A 23,489-nucleotide genomic window follows, 5' to 3' on the forward strand; every position below is an offset into this window, starting at 1 on the left:
TTATGGAGGTAAAAAATTGCAGCAGGGGTTTGACTTTGTAATATTTAAAATGGCCGCCGTTACCATGGAAACAACAAAAATATGAAAATCTTCAAAATGCTTCAAATTTATTGAAACTTATAACAAGTGATTGCCTAGCTCATGTTGACTTGACTTTTGAGTTTGGAATTTTCAAAATGGCCGCCGTTGCCATGAAAACAGCAAAAATGTCCAAAAAGTTCAAAATGCTTCAAAATTGGTGACAATTAAAACAAATGTATATCTGGACTTGACTTTTGAATTTCCAAAATGGCTGCCGTTACCATGGAAATAGCTCAAATGTAAAAAAAAAAAAAAATTCTTCATATTAAATAAAACTTTACACACACATTATCTGGTACCATGGATACCGCAGAACAATGATGTTGGGTCCGTTTTGGCGACTTTTGTGTTACCATCCTAACACAGGATTACTTGTTTTCATAGTTTTGATATCAATTATGTTATAGACATGATAGAGCAAATAAAAATATTCGTTATTTTATGTTTTAGTTAAATCCATATGCAAGAGAATCGGTGTGATGCCTGCTAAATTTGAAAATGGTTTTCATTGCTGTACTATTGATCACTATTCGTCTTGTTAGAAATTTGACTTTAGAATACAACACAATAACTGTGTGATACGGATATAACCTCGAAAATGACATACATGTAGTGCAAAATAAGTGAATTGCATTTATGCATAAACAAACAATAAACCTAAAAAAGGGATTTCAAAGACGATTAAAAAACATTCCATAATAAAAGGACACACACACTCACACAGCTGTATTGTCAAGTGAAAACGGAAAGAACATGACAGCGTTGTTTATAAAAAATATAATAAAAATTGTGAAGCAAGTAAGTGAAATATTAATTAAAGCATGCTTACTCTTTTGTAGGTAAAACATATACGAATTTTACATGTGGAGATTCAAATATTACAATACATACAATTGCCATAGAAGATCTACAATTGAAGACGAGCTGCATAAGGTAAAGATTTATATTCTTTGCCTACAATTTACAATACTGAGATAGATAAGTTTGTTAAAATTAAAATAATTTTATAACTGATATTGAATGGTTACATATTTATTAATGTATTTTTCGAATTCTTAAATATATTATCGTATTGTCAATAAAAACAGAGGTTGAATCTTGTTATTTTATTAAGGAATCACACTGTTTTCCCAAGGCACTGAAGAAACAATTTATAAAAATCTTGCGAGGCACACTAAGCAAACGACAGATTAGAGAATTTATTATACTCGAGAACGTTTAAATGTAGAACATAATCTTTTCTTGAAAGAAATAACACCCAAAATCAAAAATAAAATAAAACAAATTTGAAAAAGAACATAAACAACCCAAGACGTAACATATATTTTTCATAGATTACAAAAACGAATGATCAAGGAGATAGAAATGTAGTTTCTCTAATTTTTGTGCTGTTTTCACATTTCCTGACCGGTGTGAGAAAAATATTTCTCCTCACTAGTGAAAAATCTGTTCTCGGCAAATGATTAGTCGAAATTTGATTATGACGTCTGAATGTTTTGTTTTCTTCTCAATTTTCCTATTGTGACGTCATGAAAAAAGGCGACCTTGCCTGATGACGTCGCATATAAAGAGCACAATTTTCTGAAAATCTTTGAAAAAGAACGATAAAAAGCATTAGAGAAACAGATTCCGACACTATAACTCGTGTATTACGATATTTCTCCACTCTCGACAGTTAAATTTTATTATTTAAAGGGCTCGGCAAGCCTCGCGCTTTAAATAATAAAATTTAACTGTCTCGAGTGGAGAAATATCGTAATACACTTGTTTCAGTGTAAGAATCTATATTTATTGGCATATGTTGACATTTAAGCGATTTAAAAGTAAAATTGAAAATATTTTTTTGATTTTTATCAGCTCTCGTGGTTTTGTGGTATTTTGCCTTATCTGAAGACTCTATTGATTTACGATGAATATATGTGCGAGTTTGAACCCCTCATATGTAACTCGTTTTTTTTTAAGATTAAGGATCGCAAGTTTAAAGTTTAACGTAATAATATAAGCTATCTAAAGTTAGAATAGTGGTGATGGATACTTTAAAAATTATCAATAGTAAGAACAATATACTGACTGACTGGATACTTTGGTTAATTTTAACCAAAGCGATACACTCTCCGTATGACAGTTATTTATGGAAGACTGTATATTGCACTATAGACGACGTTTCGTGTTGGGTTTTTTTCGTTGGGTTGCCGTGAAATTCAAATTATTCAAAATACAACATTCATTTGAATTATTTATTTTTACAGTCCGACATGTGATTTAATGAGACAGGACCTTGACAACGAGATAAAACGCATATGTACAGGATCGAAAGGATGTCTTCCTGACAACAATGTGCACACATCCTGTGTGCTCAGTCATGTTTATATAAGTGTTTCATATATTTGTATTAGTAATGGTAAGATATTATAGTCTTAAACTTATGTGCTAAAAAATAGTACAAAAAAAACAATAAAAGGTTTTAAATCAGAAAAACAGAAAACAATTTAAGCCCAAATAGATATTTTCTAATATATAGCAGACTAAGTTTGTCTTAATAAACAAGATATTTACTTAAGGATACATCTGAGTCTAGTACTGATAATGATACTACTAGTACATCAGGTACAAATTCGTCATGTAAAAATAAATCACTTAAAAAGCGACAGGTTAAATCGGGTATGGTTGCTAAAGCAAGCGATGACGTGCAGAGTCCACAAACTTGGCCCCATACTTCACTTCAGTACGAATCTAAAAATAAAATAATAAATTTGCGGGGGGAATTAGAAATAATTGGGTCAAAGCAAAATTCAAACTAACGAGAGAAATACTAGATTGTCTCTTTTGAAGAAAACTGTATATTACAGTTCTATTCATCAGTGAATTCTTTGCAACCTTGCGCTGCATTTTTGAGACAAATTCAAACGGGTGTTAAAACCTGGAAAGATACTCCTGATAATTTGGAAGTTCCCCTTCTGTCTTAATGTGTTAAACATGAGTTCGATAAGAAGCCTTCTATTGGTGGCAAAAAAAGAGACCAAGACGCCTACGTTATGGTATTGTTCTTTATTTCAGAAAAATAAATGTCTAAAAACATGACGGCATAAAATTATGATTAGAGGTGTTGAACGTGGGGTTAATAACTTCTGTGCCACTTGTTATAGATTAGACAAACTTAAAAGTCATCATCCTGAATTTTCTTTTGCGTGTCCTCATCATAATGACAAAGTCATGTTCAATTACCTGATTTTCAAAAAAGCAGTATGGGATTCTAGACATTCATTTAAATGCAATCTTTGTTGTAACAGTTATCTTGGTACAGATGATATGCAAAATTTTGTAAATATTCATAACATTTTCAGGGTTGAATAATTTCAATTTACTCTAAAATTGATATTCTGTTGTTAAGAAGCTTGTTACAGAAATATAGTGACGCTCAGTTTTATGACTTCATGGAGTATGGATGACCGGTGGGTCACAATGGGAGCCCGTTCAGGTCTACTTGTTTCCGTAATCATTCAGGGGCTACTGATTTTCTAGATAATATTGCAAAATATTTGAAAAAAGAAAGTCCTTATAAAGCAATTGTTGGACCATTTAAGGAAAATCCGTTCAGCTGTCCTTCAGCTTTATCTCCTTTAAATTCTGTTCCAAAAAGAATTCGATAGGGCAAGGCAGTTGATTCTGGTATTTTCAAAGATCGTTATTTAGGCGATAAAATTTCAGTTTCGTACCCCACGGTTGATGATTTTATTAATGTTAATTAAAAGTAAAGATCAAGGTTGTAAAATGTTTAAAACGGACATGAAACGGGCTTATAGACAATAAGTCGTTGACCCCGGTGATATCCATCTCTTGGGATACAAATGGAGAGGATACTTGTATTACGATCGGGTATTAACAATGGGTTTGAGATCTGCTTGTATATTTATCTTACCTCCTATACATTTCTAGGAATATGATTGGTCAAAAGCGTCCTCGTGGAAACCGTGTATATTCAATATTAGGTTACTAGTTGGGAGGCGGGGCTTATTCCATACACGGTTAGTAGTGGAGTTACGTCCCTTTATATTCCATATAAGGTAATAAGGAGGCGGGGCTTATTTCATACACGGTTAGTAGTGGTGTTACGTCCCTTTAGAAAAACAAAACAGTACTGAGAAAAAATCTTAAAGGCTTCAACAGACGAAGCAAGTGATGATAAAGTGAAATAAATTCAGAAAACACATTTAAATCTAACAAGTTGTCATTGTTGACATCATGTTAACTGTATTGAAGACTTGCTCATTTTGATAGGTCACTAGTTTAAATTTTACACGTTTAGATAGTCGGTAAGATAAATTCGTTACATAGTGTGCTAGTGACGTAATACGGAATATATGGGGTCAGTAAATTCCATATGGGGATTCGAGCTTCGCTCTCACCCCATATGGAATTTACTGACCCCATATATACCGTATTAGGTCACTGAATATATGGGGTCAGTAAATTCCATATGGGGATTCGAGCTTCGCTCTCACCCCATATGGAATTTACTGACCCCATATATACCGTATTAGGTCACTAGCACACTATGTAACTAATATATGTATGCAAACAACATGTCAAACGATGGGTGTAGATATTTTGAACTATTTAGATGATTTGGCTGGATGTGATATTCCTTCCAATAAAATATATAGAAACAATGCAGTATCAAATTTAATTTATGAAACAAAAATAGAAGCTAAAACATTTAGGTGTTGCTTAACTTCGGGCGAGGTGTATATAAATAGTTTTAAAAGATTCTTTCATTTGAAACATATTAATATTGATCTGCAGATGTAATACCACTAAACAATGTTACGTCACATCCGGTTGAATATACATATAAGTCGAACAAAAAAATCCCATTGCATTTGACAGTTGTAGGTGATTATTTCTACATTTTACTGCAGTAACACATTTCTGAGTCATAAACATAATTTGGGTATTTCAAAGCACCATTATTTTTTTTATTTGGGATTTCTATATAATATGTTGGAAACTTGGGGCTACATGGTTCAAGCTTGTACACATGTTAGCTACGGTGAGGTATTTGATTGGTTAACTTCCAGTAATGGCTATTTTCTTGTATGCAATGAAATGTTATGTGCATTGTATTCTATAGTACTGGACAGGATAAAACTTTACTCATGCCTAGTATTTTCTTTATTTGAAGAAAGATAAATTCTGCACAATTTTTGAAAAGTTCAAATTTAGCAAAGGTTAATAGGGGAAAATCAATGGTGGTATTTCAGCTGCAACTGATCTTTAGTTATCTTAAATTTAAACTTTTTTTTTTTTTTTAATTAGCGTAAAAAAAAATTAACTTTTATACGCCGGTATACGGTATTTGATATGGTTGTTAACATGTCGGACATAAACTCAAAATTCCTCAACCAATTTGCATACAACGTTTGTGAATTGTTTATATCTATTGACATGCGCTCCGTTTTGTTTTCTTATAAATTATTTTAGATTTTACGTTTCCGAGTTGTGGTTCACAATTTTTCAATTTTTGCAAGAACCGTAACTCAATTTTGTAATCTTTCAAGAACCAATACCCCCGATCGGCAAAAGTGAAAATCTGGAATATCAAACTTGACTTCGATTTAGTCATCAGTAACAACATATTTAAAAAATTTAATAAGCATGTGGTTGACGGTTCAACAATAAATGCACAAACACGACTGGAAACGCCATTTTTTCAATATTTCAAGAACCGCAACACCTGAACGGTAAAAGTGAAAATCGTCATTATCCTACCGTTGACCTCCATTTTGTCATCAAAAACAACATTTTAAAATTTGAAAAGCTTTGATCGAATGGCTTATGAATAAATGCAATGAAATGAATGGAAACGACATTTTAAAACAAATATAAATTTGGAAAGTTTTTATTGCACGGTTAATTAGTAAATGAACGGAAACGACTGGAAACGGCATTTTTCAATCTTTCAAGAACCATAACTCTTGAACGGTTAAAGTCAAAATCGTCATTATTGAACTTGACCTCCATTTTGTTGTCAGTATCTACATGTTAAAATTTTAAAAACTTTGGTTGTTTGGTTCATTAGTAAATGTACGGGCAACATTTGGATGCCGTCCGCCCGCCTTCCGCCCGACTGCCCGCCTTACCTCCCCAAATCAATAACGGATATTTTCTTCAAAAATCCGGCGAGAAATACACTTATATTGCTTTAACAGGAAATAAAGATGATGTTTCAAAACTTTTGCTTGCATATTCAACATGTACAGTAGCTTAAATACTGCGAGTTATCTTTATTTTGATTTAATCAGAGGCCGAGAAAATTCAAATGACAATTTTTAAAAACCATCGTTTGTTAATATATATATATCCATAAATTATCATTCACTGTCAGCTAATGTTTAATTTCTGTAGGGAATAATGAAAAAAAGTATGATTTTGAAGAAGAAATCACAGAAGACTGGAAAATTGATTACATGAAAACACCATGGATCCGTTATGAAGCTACCAACTATGATAATATAATAAGACCCACGATGGATCATTCCAGCGCTCGAGGTAATGCAAATTAGTTTGTTTTCTTGAAATACCATATAGTTTAATTATATTTTCAAAGAAGGCCATTTCATAAATACCAAACATGCTGTAATAAATTGACAATGAAAGATTTGAAATAAGCTGCTAAATTACAGCGAACATGCGCATCTGGTGCAGGAAAATTGGTACCGTTTATGTTATTACAGCTTTCATTTATAATTTGACTATAATTTTTTTTAACGCTAATTAATAGTAAATGCACCAATGAATACAAACTTCAAATATATCTTAACTAATGTGAACTCTGGGAAAAGAATATGATGATATTCTTTCATTTCTGTTTCGTAGGGAATGGTCATTACCTATCAATTGAAAGTGGTTCGAGTTTACCTTATGAAATGGAAGGGAAATTAACATATAAAATGGCTGGTAGAAATGTGAAATGTTTGATATTTTGGTATTACATGATGAATGGAAACAATATTAAGAGCTTAATCGTCAAACTGAAACGAAATAATCAAAGTAAGGAAGAACATCAAGTGGATTTAATTAATGAGGGTAGATGGATAAAAAAGTCCATCGACATCATGAATAGTGCTAATATTGAGAAAATTGATCTAGAAACAACTCTAAATGGTTCGAAAAGCTGTGTTGCGGTTGATGACATAATTATTTCAAATAACCCTTGTTCGGGTAAGTGTTATCTATGAATTTTAGAAGCTACTTCGTAATATGTTGATATGTTGTTATATGCATCAGAAATATATTATCTTAGTTGTATGTAGCAAAACCTTTTGGAATTATGGATCGAATCAAACAAGAATTAGTTTAAAATGATCAAATGAAGAACGAAGTTAAGTAACATTCAATTTGACGATCCATAATTTCGAAAGATTTTGCTACATACAACTAAGATAATATATTTCTGATACATTTACAAATTTTATTCATAACACTATAAGTTGTTACTTTATGATATTGGTACAAAAATTAACCCAAAAAAATCAATTTTGTTTTGGCCCCAGAGGATTTTTAAAATGTTTATATCATTGCAAAAGCTTCAAATTATCTCTTTTTGGTGAAAAAAAAGCAATTTTTTTGCATTAAAATTGAAATTACTTTAATTTTTAACTCATCAGTGACTTATATTTTTTATTACTTTTTTCAAATAACCTTTACTTAAACTAAACAAATGTAAACTTTAAGCGATTTCTGTTTTAAGATCTTTTTATTTTAATATTACCTTTTGTTTCTCCTATTAGTTCAACAGAAAAAAAAGTACCTTCACTAAAATGCATGCTTCTTTCGAAGGCAGATTGTAAGCTTTAATGAGCGGGGACCCCGGTTTTTTTTCTATTAAGTTCACTAATAGAAAAAAATAGCGAAATCATAATTTAGAAATAATGATTTATACCCTCGAGCACTCTCTAATACTAGAATTGGAGTGGTTTTGAATAATAAAAAAATATATATAAACAATAAACGGTTTATTGATATGAATACACTTCCAGTAATGTTTTTACATAATATTTCAGTTTATAATTTTATTGTTTATAATCAAGATAATAGACAAAATGTTATATTATTAATACAAGACGAAATATATATAAATATTCATGTCCACAACTGTAATATTTTATATCCTAATGAATTTATGAAAAAGTGGATTGTATTTTCTCAGAAATTACAAACTACATAGTACATGTAGTAAGAGAGAATATATGGGTCATTTTCAAAAAAATGTCAAATTTTGAAATTGAAAAGTTTATTAAAAGTTACTTATTCAAACAACCCTCTATATTATAAGCAAATCAAAACAAACAGTACTTAAAGAACAACATATTAAAAGATGCAATCTTGAATCTTTTTTTTTTGATAGGTGGTACAATATTTTGTCTCTTCTGTAACCGTTTTCAAAAGAAATTTTGGGTTATTAAGTAAGGGTTTAGATAACATTTTAAGCTTGTTTTACGTAGCCAATTATATAGTTTTCAAAAGAATAAACTTCTATATATATTCATTCTCATATTCAATAATAGATTATTTGCCAATTTACAAGGTTGTACTAAAAAATGCCTCTAAAAATTGGATTTCAAAGGTTGTAAACATTACCACCAGTAATGCAAGTCTATGATAGCAATTCGTATTGTTCAGCATTTTTTCTCTCTTTCAAATATCTCAACATCAAGTAAATCCCTCATTATTTTTCTCTTTATTTCATTGGTAACAGGAACATACGTTTATGATATATCACTATATAAAAGTCTATCCCGTTACCTTTTTTTGTCAATCCTGTTACCGATATCAGTATTGCACCTGCAAATGCTTAATTGGGAAGATTAAGACGTTATAACATTAAGATGAGTTTAAACAACGAAATATTTTATTTGTTTAAGATGTTAAGATATAAAATTTAACGACGTTTCTGTCTACAATTGTCTATCCTGTAACTGTAACCATATCAACCATAGTAGCAGGATAGACATAACAGGATGGTCAAAGTCCTTCATTTTTTAAGGCTGTTGTGAAATAACTACTCCCTTTGGTGAAGTGATTATGGTTTTCTGTTGTGAATTTGGTTTCCAACACGTTATTGCACTTTTTACAAGTATACTGTTGGTGTAAGTAATCAAAATTGTTGGTAATAGCATAGACATGAAAAAAGTCCCCTATATTTTTTTTCACTAAATGTCTTGAAATGTCTTTTTTCTACACTGTCGTTCAAGAAACGTGGCGTTTGAAATGTAAAGGTTACTTTCCACTTTTGAAATTAACACTGGCTGATTCAATATTCATAGGGAGAACAATTTAAGGGCTGATTTAAGTAGCGGTAACAGGATGGACATGAACTTCCCGTACGATGATTGAATTTAGTTTGTAAATAATATGTTATATATAATGATAAAGAAGCTACGATTTTTCGTTAGAGTAATCATTAACGTTCTTAAAAAGTCCCTTTTGTAGATATCAAAGCGATCAGAAAATCGGAAAAAAATCTTTTGAAATGTGTTTTTCTGACACTTTACGCACATAAATACCCCCAAAATCGGACTTAAATACATTTTAATCTTATCAAAATAGATGTAAATTATTTTCATTATTAAAGTTCTGAATCATAAATCCTACAAGCTTTCATTTAAGACATTGCAACTGAAATTTCCATTATAAATGAAAAATTTAGCATGGGTGTACTGAAAGTTCTACATTTTTTGAAAATGACTCATATATTGGTTTTGTTTTGTTCACTTTTAGGCATTTATATATATAAGCCCAGGTGGTCGTGTTGTCTAGCGGGACGGCTACAGTGCAGGCGATTTGGTGTCACGTTATCTCAGTAGTATGGGTTCGAATCCCGGCGAGGGAAGAACAAAAAATTTGCGAAAGCAAATTTACAGATCTAACATTGTTGGGTTGATGTTTAGACGAGTTGTATATACATAATGTACACAGCCATGTATCAACATCACTGCTGGTGATCCGATGGATAAATCTGTTGTAGAGTTGTCACTGGCTAAGACGTACTTATAAATATAATTATTTTCTGTGACAGTATCTTACATTAATTTGTAGGATCCTTTACTATAGATAATGAGCTGATCTGTAAAAATAACATCTCCATGCCTTATATATCATGTACTGTAGTACGACTTTACATTAAAACTGACGTAGACAGGTAACCCCCGCTACCGAAAGCTTCATTTTTATGAAGCCCAGGTGGTCGTGTGGTCTAGCGGGACGGCTACTGTGCAGGCGATTTTGTGTCACGATATCTCAGTAGCATGGGTTCGAATCCCCGGCGAGGGAAGAACAAAAAATTTGCGAAAGCAAATTTACAGATCTAACATTGTTGGGTTGATGTTTAGACGAGTTGTATATACATAATGTACACAGCCATGTATCACCATCACTGCTGGTGATCCGATTGATAAATCTGTTGTAGAGTTGTCACTGGCTCAGACGTACTTATAAATATAATTATTTTCTGTGACTGTATCTTACATTAATTTGTAGGATCCTTTACTATAGATAATTTAGCTGATCTGTAAAAATAACATCTCCATGCCTTATATATCATGTACTGTAGTACGACGCTAGATTAAAACTGACGTGGAAAGGTAACACCTGGCCACCGAAAGCTTCATTTTTATGAAGCCCAGGTGGTCGTGTGGTCTAGCGGGATGGCTACAGTGCAGGCGATTTGGTGTCACGATATCTCAGTAGCATGGGTTCGAATCCCGGCGAGGGAAGAAAAAAAAATTTGCGAAAGCAAATTTACAGATCTAACATTGTTGGGTTGATGTTTAGACGAGTTGTATATACATAATGTACACAGCCATCTATCACCATCACTGCTGGTGATCCGATTGATAAATCTGTTGTAGAGTTGTCACTGGCTCAGACGTACTTATAAATATAATTATTTTCTGTGACTGTATCTTACATTAATTTGTAGGATCCTTTACTATAGATAATTTAGCTGATCTGTAAAAATAACATCTCCATGCCTTATATATCATGTACTGTAGTACGACGCTAGATTAAAACTGACGTGGAAAGGTAACACCCGGCCACCGAAAGCTTCATTTTTATGAAGCCCAGGTGGTCGTGTGGTCTAGAGGGATGGCTACAGTGCAGGCGATTTGGTGTCAAGATATCTCACTAGCATGGGTTCGAATCCCGGCGAGGGAAGAACAAAAAATTTGCGAAAGCAAATTTACAGATCTAACATTGTTGGGTTGATGTCTAGACGAGTTGTATATATATATATTGCAATGTAACTTGCAAAACCCAGAATGTTGTATACCTCCTTCAGTGTCGATGTGGCATGCAGTATGTTGGCGAGACAGAGCAGCCATTCAACAAACGCATGAATGGTCATCGAAGTGACTACACTTTCATAGTCGTGCAACTGACATCGAAAATGACGCTTAGTTAACGAGTTTAATGGTCCGGAATAACACACAGCTGTAAATTGTTTTAAATGATAGAATAATATCTATATTTTAATTTCCGTCGGGTCGTAAAAAGTTTCCATGGTCACATTTTTGTATTTTATCCCTTTAATGGGGGTACCCCTCAATTTACGGTTTTGAGTAGTTGCCTTAAAATCCGAAAATATTTTTTTTTGTTAAATTTCCCGCTATTTTCGTAAATATTTTCTATGCACATATCATCAAGGATCATCAGAATGATAAAGACATAAATATAATAGCATCCCCAAGTAAAACTTTCAGACTTAAAGTTGGCTGTTTTTTAGATAGAAATGTAACGCTCCTTTTCTTTGAAAACGAGAAAACATAATTATGATTCAAAAACAGTATTTGACATTTTAGAGGACAAAACATATTATTGCGATACTGCATGCAAATTTTGTTGGGCAAATTCCAAACAATTTTGTCAAAAACTCAAAAATAAAAACATCATTTGTACCTTTTTTAATTACGAAACTTGTCTACCCGTCAATCAGCTCCACAATTTATTTTTTCCTTCACAATCAATTTGATAGTTTCGATGTGATTATGAAGATTTTGTAGGATAAGTTTATTTATTTTTGAGTGATTTGAATATATATAGTAGTTCTTTCGTGTATTTTCTGTAAATAAGTTATATTTGTGTTAATAAAATTTTGACTTTTCATAAAAGTTAACCAAATCCTTCGGATAAGGGTTTTTCAGGATGATGACTATAGTTGATATTGTGTGAAAATACATTGTATGTAAATGTTTAACCTCAGAGCAATAAATATGCATGCAAGTGATCGGGGGAAAAGTACTATTGCAGTTTCGCAGAGATTTGGTGTGTGACAAGGTGATGCTAAAACCAACTGCTCTTGATATTCTGCTGTCCTTGGGCGAATCATCAGTGATGTTATGAGACTTGCACAAGAAGGCAAAATTGGTGCGTCTTTAAATTAGATTGATTGATTGATTGTTGGTTGCTTAACGTCCAGTGGCAAATATTTCATGCATCTTCAGGACGAGAACAAGTTAATAATAAAAACAATAGGTAGGTTTTGTCATAATAGAGGTCATTCGGGAATTGGTCGGGAAAATTTAGACTGCCACTGGAAAATGATGGTATATTGGATTGGGACAGAATTTGCCGTTGCAACAGGCCACCTACGGACCCCTCAAAGAGTTGTTGCAAGGGTTTTTAACGTGCAGAGAACGTGGCACTCCCTTTACACGAGGCATCGGATTAAACGTCCCCATTCTGACCGGACGTGACTGCGAACTTGATACATCCCGCACAGCCAAACGGTCGTCCCACTTCGTTTAACTGCCGGTCGAGAGAAGACCAAGTGATCATATTTCGTTTTCCAAGTCACCCTTGGGGAACTTTAAAATAGAAACAACAGAAATCCATATACTGTATGTGATCAAACTGATCGACATGTATCCACACAACCTGACACTTGTATACGATCTCGTAGTTTGGATAGGAAAACAGGGTTTTTGTGTAAAAGAAAAACTTTAAAAAAAACCAGAAAACTACACAAAACTGAGTCCTTTAAACGTGTTGACAGTCTTTTAAGGTGTGCTGTGCTAATTAATGAGAGTAATAATTTATCCATGCATAACCAAGTAAATGTACTTATTGAGGTCAACACCTGTGCAATTAAGTAAAACAGTTACTGAAAAATCAGAATTTGAACTTGCTGTCAGTTCATTAATAACGATTGTTAGTGATGTGATTTGTTCTTCCATAAGAAAAAGCCTTTCTCATGTAGCACGACCAAATACATATACCGATCACATTTACCCAAGATTGTCTCTGATGCTTAACAAACTGCCAAACTCCAGAACTAACTAGATATTGTGACACCTTACAATTCAGACACAGTGGGGCCAAGGGATATGAAATATAGAGTTTAGCTCTATATAGGGGATGCCATATATGCTGCAGGAAAATCAAAGTCTATGTTAAGACTTTCAGAATTACACCAAGGTGTGTCTGAAAATATCAAGGTTATATTAAAAGAAGAACAACTACTTCACCCTGGCACCAGTGCTCTTATGAGCTATGTCCTCGGTTTGGTATTTCTATGGAAATGATGTCCGCATATCTTCTTAATAGATATAAGAAGATGTGGCATGAGTGTCAATGATACAACACAACATCCAAGTCACAATTTATTAAGGTAAACCATTATAGGTCACGGTCCGGTTTTCAACACGGAGCCTATGCTCAAAAGTTCATTTGTTAGTTAATTTGTGAAAAATAACACAAAGGCGCTTCTGAACCGTATAGTGTCCCTAAAAATTTATTTAACAAAAATTCTTAAATGAATGGCTATTACAAATTCAATCGTTTCTGTAGCAACATTCGCCCAATTACATTTGGGATTGGCAGTGCAGATATATCATGCATATGCATATGGGAATATGGGTCACGAACATTGATCGAAACTTTGTACTCACATTGCTTTTATGTTTCCTATGCAAAGGTAAGACTATATCTGACGAGTTTGACAGAATCTTGACGGTATTTACGCTCCAGATGGCATTTGTACTGTGCTATGAACAAACTCTGTCCTGCGCCTAACTTGTTCTTATAAAAAAAAGGGAAGTGTCTTGTTATGCTTATACGCGTACTTAATCCGCATATGATGACTGAGAGATTGATTCATGTCCCCATTTAATGAATACTTCAGGTATCGTGTGTCGATCGCTTTTAAAAGTTATATTAGGATCATGACTGATTTTGAATTACAACATTAGAAAATTGGCATTGCATTGTGTAATTTTTTATCCTTCCCTTAAAAAAATAATGAGTTAACTTTTTTTACCAGGATTAATCCACTAAAAAATGTTCATGCACCAAACTGACTTTGTTTTACACCCAATTTGTTTTCAACCTCGCATTCGCCTCGGATGACTATAGTATATTTTGTGTTATAACTGCTCTGTTTAGACTTTACAAATACACAATATGTATTTATCTATAACTAGATACTATTTTTTAAAAATACACAACCTTTAAGATGCAAAATTAAAAACACTGTTTCAGCGCTTGAATTTTGTTTTTTTCAAAGATAGAAAAAAATTTGAAATAATTTAATAAACTGGTGTTTTATAGTTTAGAAAATAATTCTGTAATATACTTTAGTGAAAGACTATACACAATATGAAAGTTTATGGATGTGAAAAGGACAAGGCCACTTCTTCTTTTGCTATGCCTTAAATGGAAAAAATCAGAAGGTTCCAAATCAACGCTATTTTGTAATGGCAGCTCTTCATATAAGTTGTCAAATTTGTCATTTTAACATCGTTTATAGCATATGCTTATGATCGAATTGTTTTTGTAGCATTCTATTGAATAAATATCAGAATATTTCTCCTTTCTGTCCTTGTGGTTGAATTATTGATATTTTTAGGTCTGACCTTCAACCTCAATTTCACAAAATTGTGACCACTCTGGATTTTTACGACCCAATTTTTCTTATTTTTTATGTTTTCCTCTTTCCGTCGTTATATAATTTAGGTGTGTGTTCTTCCGGACCATTAAAGTTTTAAAAAATGACCTGTGGTTGCAGTACTATCAAGCCCGACCTACCCGTAAGTCGTCATTTGAGATCACCTGGGCACACACAAGCTGATCTCAAAAACCTTACCATCACAATCATAGACCACAACGAGGGTTGGTCGAAGGTCGACAGGGTCGCTCGGGAAAGATTTTGGATAAGAAAGTTACGGACAGTTTCCCCAGAGGGCATAAATGAAAACACATAGAATGAGTCCCTCATTTTTCTATCATCACTTGTTTCCAGTAACTCCGGCTTTAGTACTGGATTTACCATGTTTACAGTTCGAATTAATTTTAAAATACCAGTTTAAATTACAGGGCTCCATTCATTCGGGATGGATGTATAAGTACGTAGCCACGTTCAATTATTTTACCTCGTTAGATGAAACTTATTTTTCATTATTAGACTGCTATTCGTTAGGGAGGCTTAAATATGTAGTTTATGTTGCAATTGCCCTACCGTTGTCAATTTGAAATATTATACCAACTTGGATCGGTTAGGACATTTTTGATTTTTTTGTTTTTGAGGACTGCCCTCAATGCAGTTATAACATCTAAACTGTTGTGCCAGTTTACATCGAAAATAACTATTTTCATTTGGCATATCTTTGTAATCTTTGCGCCGTGTTTGGAAATTTTAAAATTGTATCAGCGTCTGTGTTATTCGCTTAAATTGTATAAATTCAAGATTTAGAAAAAGTTTCTCAGTTTGAATATATTGACATGATTCATTTGACATCGTGCTATTATTGAAGAAGGATATCTGTTATCCGAAATATCTAATATTTGTTCATTTTATAGTTATTTAATGGTGATGTTGTACCCTTTTTGACTTATATATTGCGAAAGCAAATTTACAGATCTAACATTGTTGGGTTGATGTTTAGACGAGTTGTTTTATATATATATATATATAAAACAATTACATTAAATATTAAGGATGTTCGATCCTCTTTTTAGCTCACCTGGCCCAAAGGGCCAAGTGAGCTTTTCTCATCACTTGGCGTCTGGCGTCCGTCGTCCGTCGTCCGTCGTCCGTCGTCGTCGTCGTCGTCGTCGTCGTCCGTCGTTAGCTTTTACAAAAATCTTCTCCTCTGAAACTACTGGGCCAAATTTTACCAAACTTGGCCACAATCATTATTAGGGTATCTAGTTTAAAAATTGTGTCCGGTGACCCGGCCAACCAACCAAGATGGCCGCCATGGCTAAAAATAGAACATAGGGGTAAAATGCAGTTTTTGGCTTATAACTCAAAAACCAAAGCATTTAGAGCAAATCTGACATGGGGTAATATTGTTCATCAGGTCAAGATCTATCTGCCCTGAAATTTTCAGATGAATCAGACATTCCGTTGTTGGGTTACTGCCCCTGAAATGGTAATTTTAAGGAAATTTTGCTGTTTTTGGTTATTATCTTGAATATTATCATAGATAGAGGTAAACTGTAAACAACAAAAATGTTCAGTAAAGTAAGATCTACAAATAAGTCAACAGGACCAAAATGGTCTGTTGACCCCCTTTAGGAGTTATTGCCCTTTATAGTCAATTTTTAACCATTTTTCGTAAATCTTGGTCATCTTTTACAAAAATCTTCTCCTCTGAAACTACTGGGCCAAATTAAACCAAACTTGACCACAATCATCATTGGGGTATCTAGTTAAAAAAATGTGTCCGGTGAACTGGCCAGCCAACCAAGATGGCCGCCATGGCTAAAAATAGAACATAAAGGGTAAAATGCAGTTTTTGGCTTATCACTCAAAAACCAAAGCATTTAGAGCAAATCTGTCACCAGGTAAAATTGTTTATCAGGTCAAGATCTATCTGCCCTGAAATTTTGAGATGAATTGGACAACCCGTTGATAGGTTGCTGCCCCTGAATTGGTAATTTTAAGGACATTTTGCTGTTTTTGGTTATTATCTTGAATATTATTATAGATAGAGATAAACTGTAAACAGCAAAAATGTTCAGCAAAGTAAGATCTACAAATAAGTCAACAGGACCAAAATGGTCTGTTGATTTCTTTAGGAGTTATTGCCCTTTATAGTCAATTTTTAACCATTTTGTAAATCTTAGTTATCTTTTACAAAAACCTTCTCCTCTGAAACTACTGAGTCAAATTAAACCAAACTTGGCCACAATCATCATTGGGGTAATTAGTTTAAAAATTGTGTCCCGTGACCTGGCCAACCAACCAAGATGGCGGCCATGGCTAAAAATAGAACATAGGGGTGAAATGTAGATTTTGGCTTATTACTCTGAAACCGCAGCCTTTAGAGCAAATTTGACAGTGGGTAAAATTGTTTATCAGGTCAAGATCTATCTGCCCTGAAATTTTCAGATGAATCTGACAACCTGTTGTTGGGTTGCTGCCCCTGAATTGGTAATTTTAAGGAAATTTTGCTGTTTTTGGTTATTATCTTGAATATTATTATAGATAGATTAAACTGTAAACATCAATAATGTTAAGCAAAGTAAGATTTACAAATAAGTCAACATGACGGAAATGGTCAATTGACCCCTAAGGAGTTATTGTCCTTTATAGTCAATTTTTAACAATTTTCATAAAATTTGTAAATTTTAACTAACATTTTCCACTAAAACTACTGGGCCAAGTTCATTATAGATAGAGATAATTGTAAGTAGCAAGAATGTTCAGTAAAGTAAGATGTACAAACACATCACCATCACCAAAACACAATTTTGTCATGAATCTATCTGCTTCCTTTGTTTAATATTCACATAGACCAAGGTGAGCGACATAGGCTCTTTAGAGCCTCTAGTTTATTTTTATTTTAAACTGATATTCGGAATACTCTGATTTTAGCCATGACTGTAGTGCCATTGTAAAATTTGCCCACTTACTCCTCCTACTTTTCTTTCCATAATTTGATTACATATACGTCTAAAAAATCATCTTTTTAAATCCTTGTTATTCTTTCATTGTTTTTGAAAGAAAAACATGTCAATGTTAAATGCATGAAAAATTTAGAGAGAATGATTCCCGCAAAATTTCAAGGACTTGTATCCCGAGAACAAGCACACGAACGAATTTGTTTCTGCCTTTTTTTATTCATTAATAACAGACTTGTAAAAGGCTTGTTATTTTGAAACATAGTACCGAACAGTCTTAAACGTTTGTTTATGTGTTACATATTTGTTTTTCGTTCATTTGTTTTTACATAAATAAGGCCGTTAGTTTTCTCGTTTGAATTGTCTTATCGGGGCCTATTAAAGCTGACTATGCGGTATGGGCTTTGCTCATTGTTGAAGCTCGTGCGGTGACCTATAGTTGTTAATGTCTGTGTCATTGTGGTCTTTTGTGGATAGTTGTCTCATTGGCAATCATACCACATCTTCTTTTTTATACATTAAAGCACAATGTCGTGTGAACGAAAGAGACATAAGCTTGCTGACAAACTAAATAAAATCAGAAGAATTTGGTAATGCTTACTTTCTAACGAATCACAAAAGAGAACAGTTATTTTTAAAAATATTCAATTCCTTTTTCGTAATAATACATTAGGATAAACATAAAGGGTTTAATTTTTCAATTCCATTGACATTTCACCATTGAATGCATATACTTGCACATTCAAGGCCATTGAAAACTATGCTTAAATTTTGGCTTTCAGTCTATATGCTTAACTTTACATCAAATACTAATGAAACGTCATAGATGAATGCATCTTGAATAACGAAGAGCGATCAATCAACGATCTACATTTTACGCGTGAAAGACGGGTTAAAATTTCAATTCAATTTTCGTTTAAATCTTAGAGCTAAACATCACGTATCGATGTAATTTAACGCATATTGTCCGGATATAAACCTGGTTTTATAGCTCTCATTTGTATGACAGTATAATAAATAATAGAAAATATCATTATGTTTATAGAGTTGTACCTTGTGTTTTATCTTTCATGTCTAATTAAAATGAACTTTGAATTTTTTAATCCAGAAATTGTGCATGAATATGAGTGTTTGGAGATGAACGGAAAGCACACAATGGAGTGTCCTGCATTATATCCTTATTTTAGTGAAATAGAAGTAAAGATTGATCCACAAGTTAATACATCAGACGAACAATGCAAAGAAACAGAGGATCAGCTTGCAAATTTTGTGAATGAGTTATGCACATTTGACAACAGAATCACAAACACCTGTACTTTTTCTCTAGACAGTATCTCAGAAATTAAAAAATCGTGTTTACTACACAGAAATGTTCATCTAAATTATTCGTGTACAGGTAAATTAAAAAAAAAATATGCTTACTGTATGTCTGTTAATAATGATAGTTACATGAGGTGTGATGTGAAGAAAGGTTATTGTCCAGACAAAGGTCCTCAAAATATGTAAGACTTACAATCTGTTTAGCTTCGAATGATACTGTTTCCTTCTCTCTATATATATATGCATTTTCTTATTCTATCCTTACAGCACGCATGCGATCACCCATATTTTTGTTGGGGTTCGTGTACATTTTTTTTTTGTACATGTAGCTCGGTCTTAAGTTAGACATTCTATTTCTCCAAAATTATCTTCCGCTAACACTCCTATTTTTATAATCGTAAAGAATGGAAGTCGTTGTAGTGATGGCGCACTGTGAATTTCGCTCCTGAAAATAGACGAATTTATCAGCTAAGCATCATTACGGTCCTTTTATACCTGTTGTATCTTAAAAGTTGAATGTATTTTCTTGCTATTGAGTATGAATCAATGTCCTTTCATGGATTTATTTAAATTAAAACTATTATCTGACCGTGGGTCTGTTTTTGTCAATTTAATTGAAATTTATGCGACTGTTATGCAAGTGAGAGGTTTAGCTAGCTATAAAACAAGGTTTTATCGACCATTATCTACATTAGAAAAAGCCTGTACATAGTCAGGACTATGATAGTTGCTATCCATTCGTTTTATGTGTTTTCGCTTTTGATTTTGTCATTTGACTTTCCGTTTTGTTTTTCGGTATTTTAGTTATTTGATTTTTTGCGTGACAGGGAATTTTCGAAAAAAAGATTAATTAAATATTTTTTAAGATTCACTTGTCCAGTCTGCCGTCAAGTAGTTTTAGTAAGAAAAATGTAATTCGAACACACCTACATGTACATGTCCTCTGTAGTTATGATTCATTAGAGAGATATTTTGTTTGATCCCTTATTTTATCAACATATAGCCTATATATATATATATATATATATATGACAAAATAGAAACTAAATCGAGATGATGTATCAAATATTTTCTTTATAAGTTTTCAAGACAGTATTGTCAACTCAAAAACGTCTGCACATGAACAGATGTACTAGACTTTGATGAATTTTCACCCAAAACTATTGCCCAGGGCAGACAAACAAATGGATGGGGAGTTGCCTCATTGGCACTTTTATTTCTATATATGAGATGCATTAAATCCTAAATTATGCACATTCATTAAACAATTACAAACCCAAAAAACGCAGAGCTAATCTATTCAAGTTTACAAACTTGGGAATATTGCCTTCACTTATAACGTGTTCCATTCGGTTTATTCGATTTCTATGTTTCCAGTTGAACTCGTTTAAATAGTCTTAAACTATTGATCGTGTTCATGTTTTGCCATAACATTGTCATTTTGTTTTCGACTTACGAGTAAGATTTATTTTGACTATCCTTTACCATGCTAAAAATATATTGGGTATCTGATTTGCTTTTGACTGAAAAACAAATATCATATTCCTGACTCGCCATTTATATTTTCCAAGCAAAATGGTGAATTAGACCTTGTTTTATAACAAATGAAACCTCCCACTTGTATGACAGTAGTGTATACATGTAGTTCCGTTATATTGACTGAATTGCGTAAGTAACCCAAACAAACATAGTACAATTGCTACAAAGCTTTTAATCCAGATTCCCCCTACACAAGGTATGTGATTTATGTATATTTTACATAGCATGACTTCCTACATTTATATCCGACATAACCGAACGGACGCCCACACTTTTACCCAGGTAATACTGCCGGTTTGAAAAAAACAACTAAAGCAATGTATTTCTATATTTTAATGAAATAGTAAAATGGTTTGTAAACGTTTATCATAGTAATAAAAATGCATGAATGATAGTTCCAATAACAAAAGAAAACAAAAATAGATTGATATGGACACGTTTGGGGGATTGGGCACGTTTGAGACTAAAGTGAAAAAATGACACGTTTGGGCGTTGATACAAATGACACGCTCTGGGACCCTTTTACATTAAGTCATGTTATGAATTTCAATGACATCATGTGGACACGTTTTAGGGAAGTCGAACCCGTTTGAGGGGAATGAGACGTTTCTGAGTGTTACATTAACATTTAACACCTGTTCACTGGTAATATTTGGTCCAGCAAACCCTTTTTTGTTCATAGCAATAATGAACATCCTGAAAAGGGATATTATGTCAAACACCTAGCAATATCGAACACCCATCACAACTGGTCAAATTATCAAACCTAACATCAGATAAATACGATGGAGTACAAAATCTATACACTCCAAACCTTGTTACCAGATCTAGATGGAGGCAATAACAGAAGTCTCTTCGGGTAAAGGCTGCATACCTTCTAACAATAAATCTGAGAAGCTCAAGTATCCCGTAATCTTAATAGGCAAATGAGTAGTATTTTCAACAATAGAAACAAACCTATCACTCTTAACAAGTTTATAATCCTCGATGTAATCACAAAAACTGGACTTATAATCCTGACCTTTTATGTCTGTTTTGTTCTAACATTGTTGTAAATATATTGGAATTTCATGCGACTGTCAAACAAGTGAGAGGTTTAGCTAACTATACAACCAGTTTTAATCCACCATTAACTACATAAGAAAATGCCTTTACTAAGTCAGAAATATGACAGTTGCTGTCCAATCATTTGATGTGTTTTAACTTTTGATTTTGCCATTTGATTAGGGACTTTCTTTTGTATTTTCCTCGGAGTTTAGTTTTTTTTTGTGAGTTTACTTTTTTCTGTTTTACCGTGTCATAATTTGAAGTATTTATTGATGAAAGTGCTAAGTAAACAAACACCTCTCAAGAATTTACGACATTTCACCATGGCACCACAAACAACGTGTACACTATGCAGTATCAAAAGGTATCAACGCCACCAAAAAGTGATGTATGTTTTGTCATCACTGATATACTTTTAAAAATAGAATATTATTTGTATTTTCTACTTTCTATTTTGGGTCGGTTAATCTTCTTAATCAAAACTTTTATAAACATAACAAACCTTTACACATCGTGTCCTTAAAATCAAAACCATTTATATTATATGAAACAGCTGATGTATTGTTCTTTTTAACTATCATGTATAGAAAATTAAAAAATAAGATAAACAGTTATACAAGACAAGATCAAATAAGACCAAACAGTTAATACACATTTAACAAAAAACACTGTAGACGATTAACGAGTTATTCCACTAAACTGACAGAAAAATAATGGTTCGATGTATGTAATTTAAGAATTGAAGTGCAGTTGGTTGGAATTTTATCAAAAAAAGAAAATAAGTTGCATTTAAATATTAAATTACGTGATTGTGAAGAAAGATACATAACATATAATATCATGAAATGCTTTAAATTTTAGACATGTCATCTAATTCATCAGCAGAAATAGCTACAGTGACCAATAATATCGGTAAGTTATTTAAGTATTAGTATATGTCAGTGGAAAAAGCGGGAGGAAGGGATCAACTTTGCATCTCTTTTGTTTTTTACTGCATGTCAAACTGATTTTCGCAATGTTTAAATCAATCTTGAATATAAAAAAAAGTTATTTCAAAATCTAGGATTTAGTTTGATATGAAAAAAAATAAATATGGTATGATTAACAATGTGACAACTCTTCTCAAGAAAGAAAATGAAATAGATGATAACAATTAAAGTCACCGTACGGCCTTCAACAATGTGAATAGCCCATACCGCATTGTTAGCTATAAAAAGACCCCGACATTTCAAATGTAAATCAACTAAACGAGAAAATACCGTCTTTTTGTTTTAGGAGTATAAGTCCACGGTCACGCCCACGTGCTTTAGCTATATGTACCGTATAATTTTTCTTTTTCCGATAAAATTCTTATATTATTACGTCATCGTTCTATGACGTCGGGCACCTCATTCATACAAAAGCATATGACGTGGGAGTACGATATATTTATATTTTACCACGGGTGTGTACTCAAAGCGTTTGAAGGACGGCATGTTTGAATTGAGTGTTTATACATGTATATTCAATGTCGAAGACAACTTTATTCGACTAGTTTGTGTTGTAATGCTTCTGGAAGAATTCGAACAAGATCCAATCGTTCAATTAAAGCAGATTCG

The 23,489-nt window shown here is 32.9% G+C and overlaps 1 protein-coding gene across 1 annotated transcript in view; it reads left to right on the forward strand.

Annotated features, from left to right (window-relative positions):
* LOC139488685 (uncharacterized) overlaps positions 1 to 23,489 on the forward strand; it is a 160,110-nt gene that overhangs the window by 120,989 nt on the left and 15,632 nt on the right. Inside the window, exons 2-7 of the mRNA XM_071274496.1 lie at positions 921 to 1,014; positions 2,331 to 2,482; positions 6,487 to 6,630; positions 6,958 to 7,302; positions 19,094 to 19,381; positions 22,753 to 22,803. Coding sequence (XP_071130597.1) covers positions 921 to 1,014; positions 2,331 to 2,482; positions 6,487 to 6,630; positions 6,958 to 7,302; positions 19,094 to 19,381; positions 22,753 to 22,803 — 1,074 coding nt within the window. The remainder of the gene's footprint in view (positions 1 to 920; positions 1,015 to 2,330; positions 2,483 to 6,486; positions 6,631 to 6,957; positions 7,303 to 19,093; positions 19,382 to 22,752; positions 22,804 to 23,489) is intronic.

Source organism: Mytilus edulis, chromosome 9 (genome assembly GCF_963676685.1).
Source record: "Mytilus edulis chromosome 9, xbMytEdul2.2, whole genome shotgun sequence".
NCBI classification, from domain to species: Eukaryota; Metazoa; Mollusca; class Bivalvia; order Mytilida; family Mytilidae; genus Mytilus; species Mytilus edulis.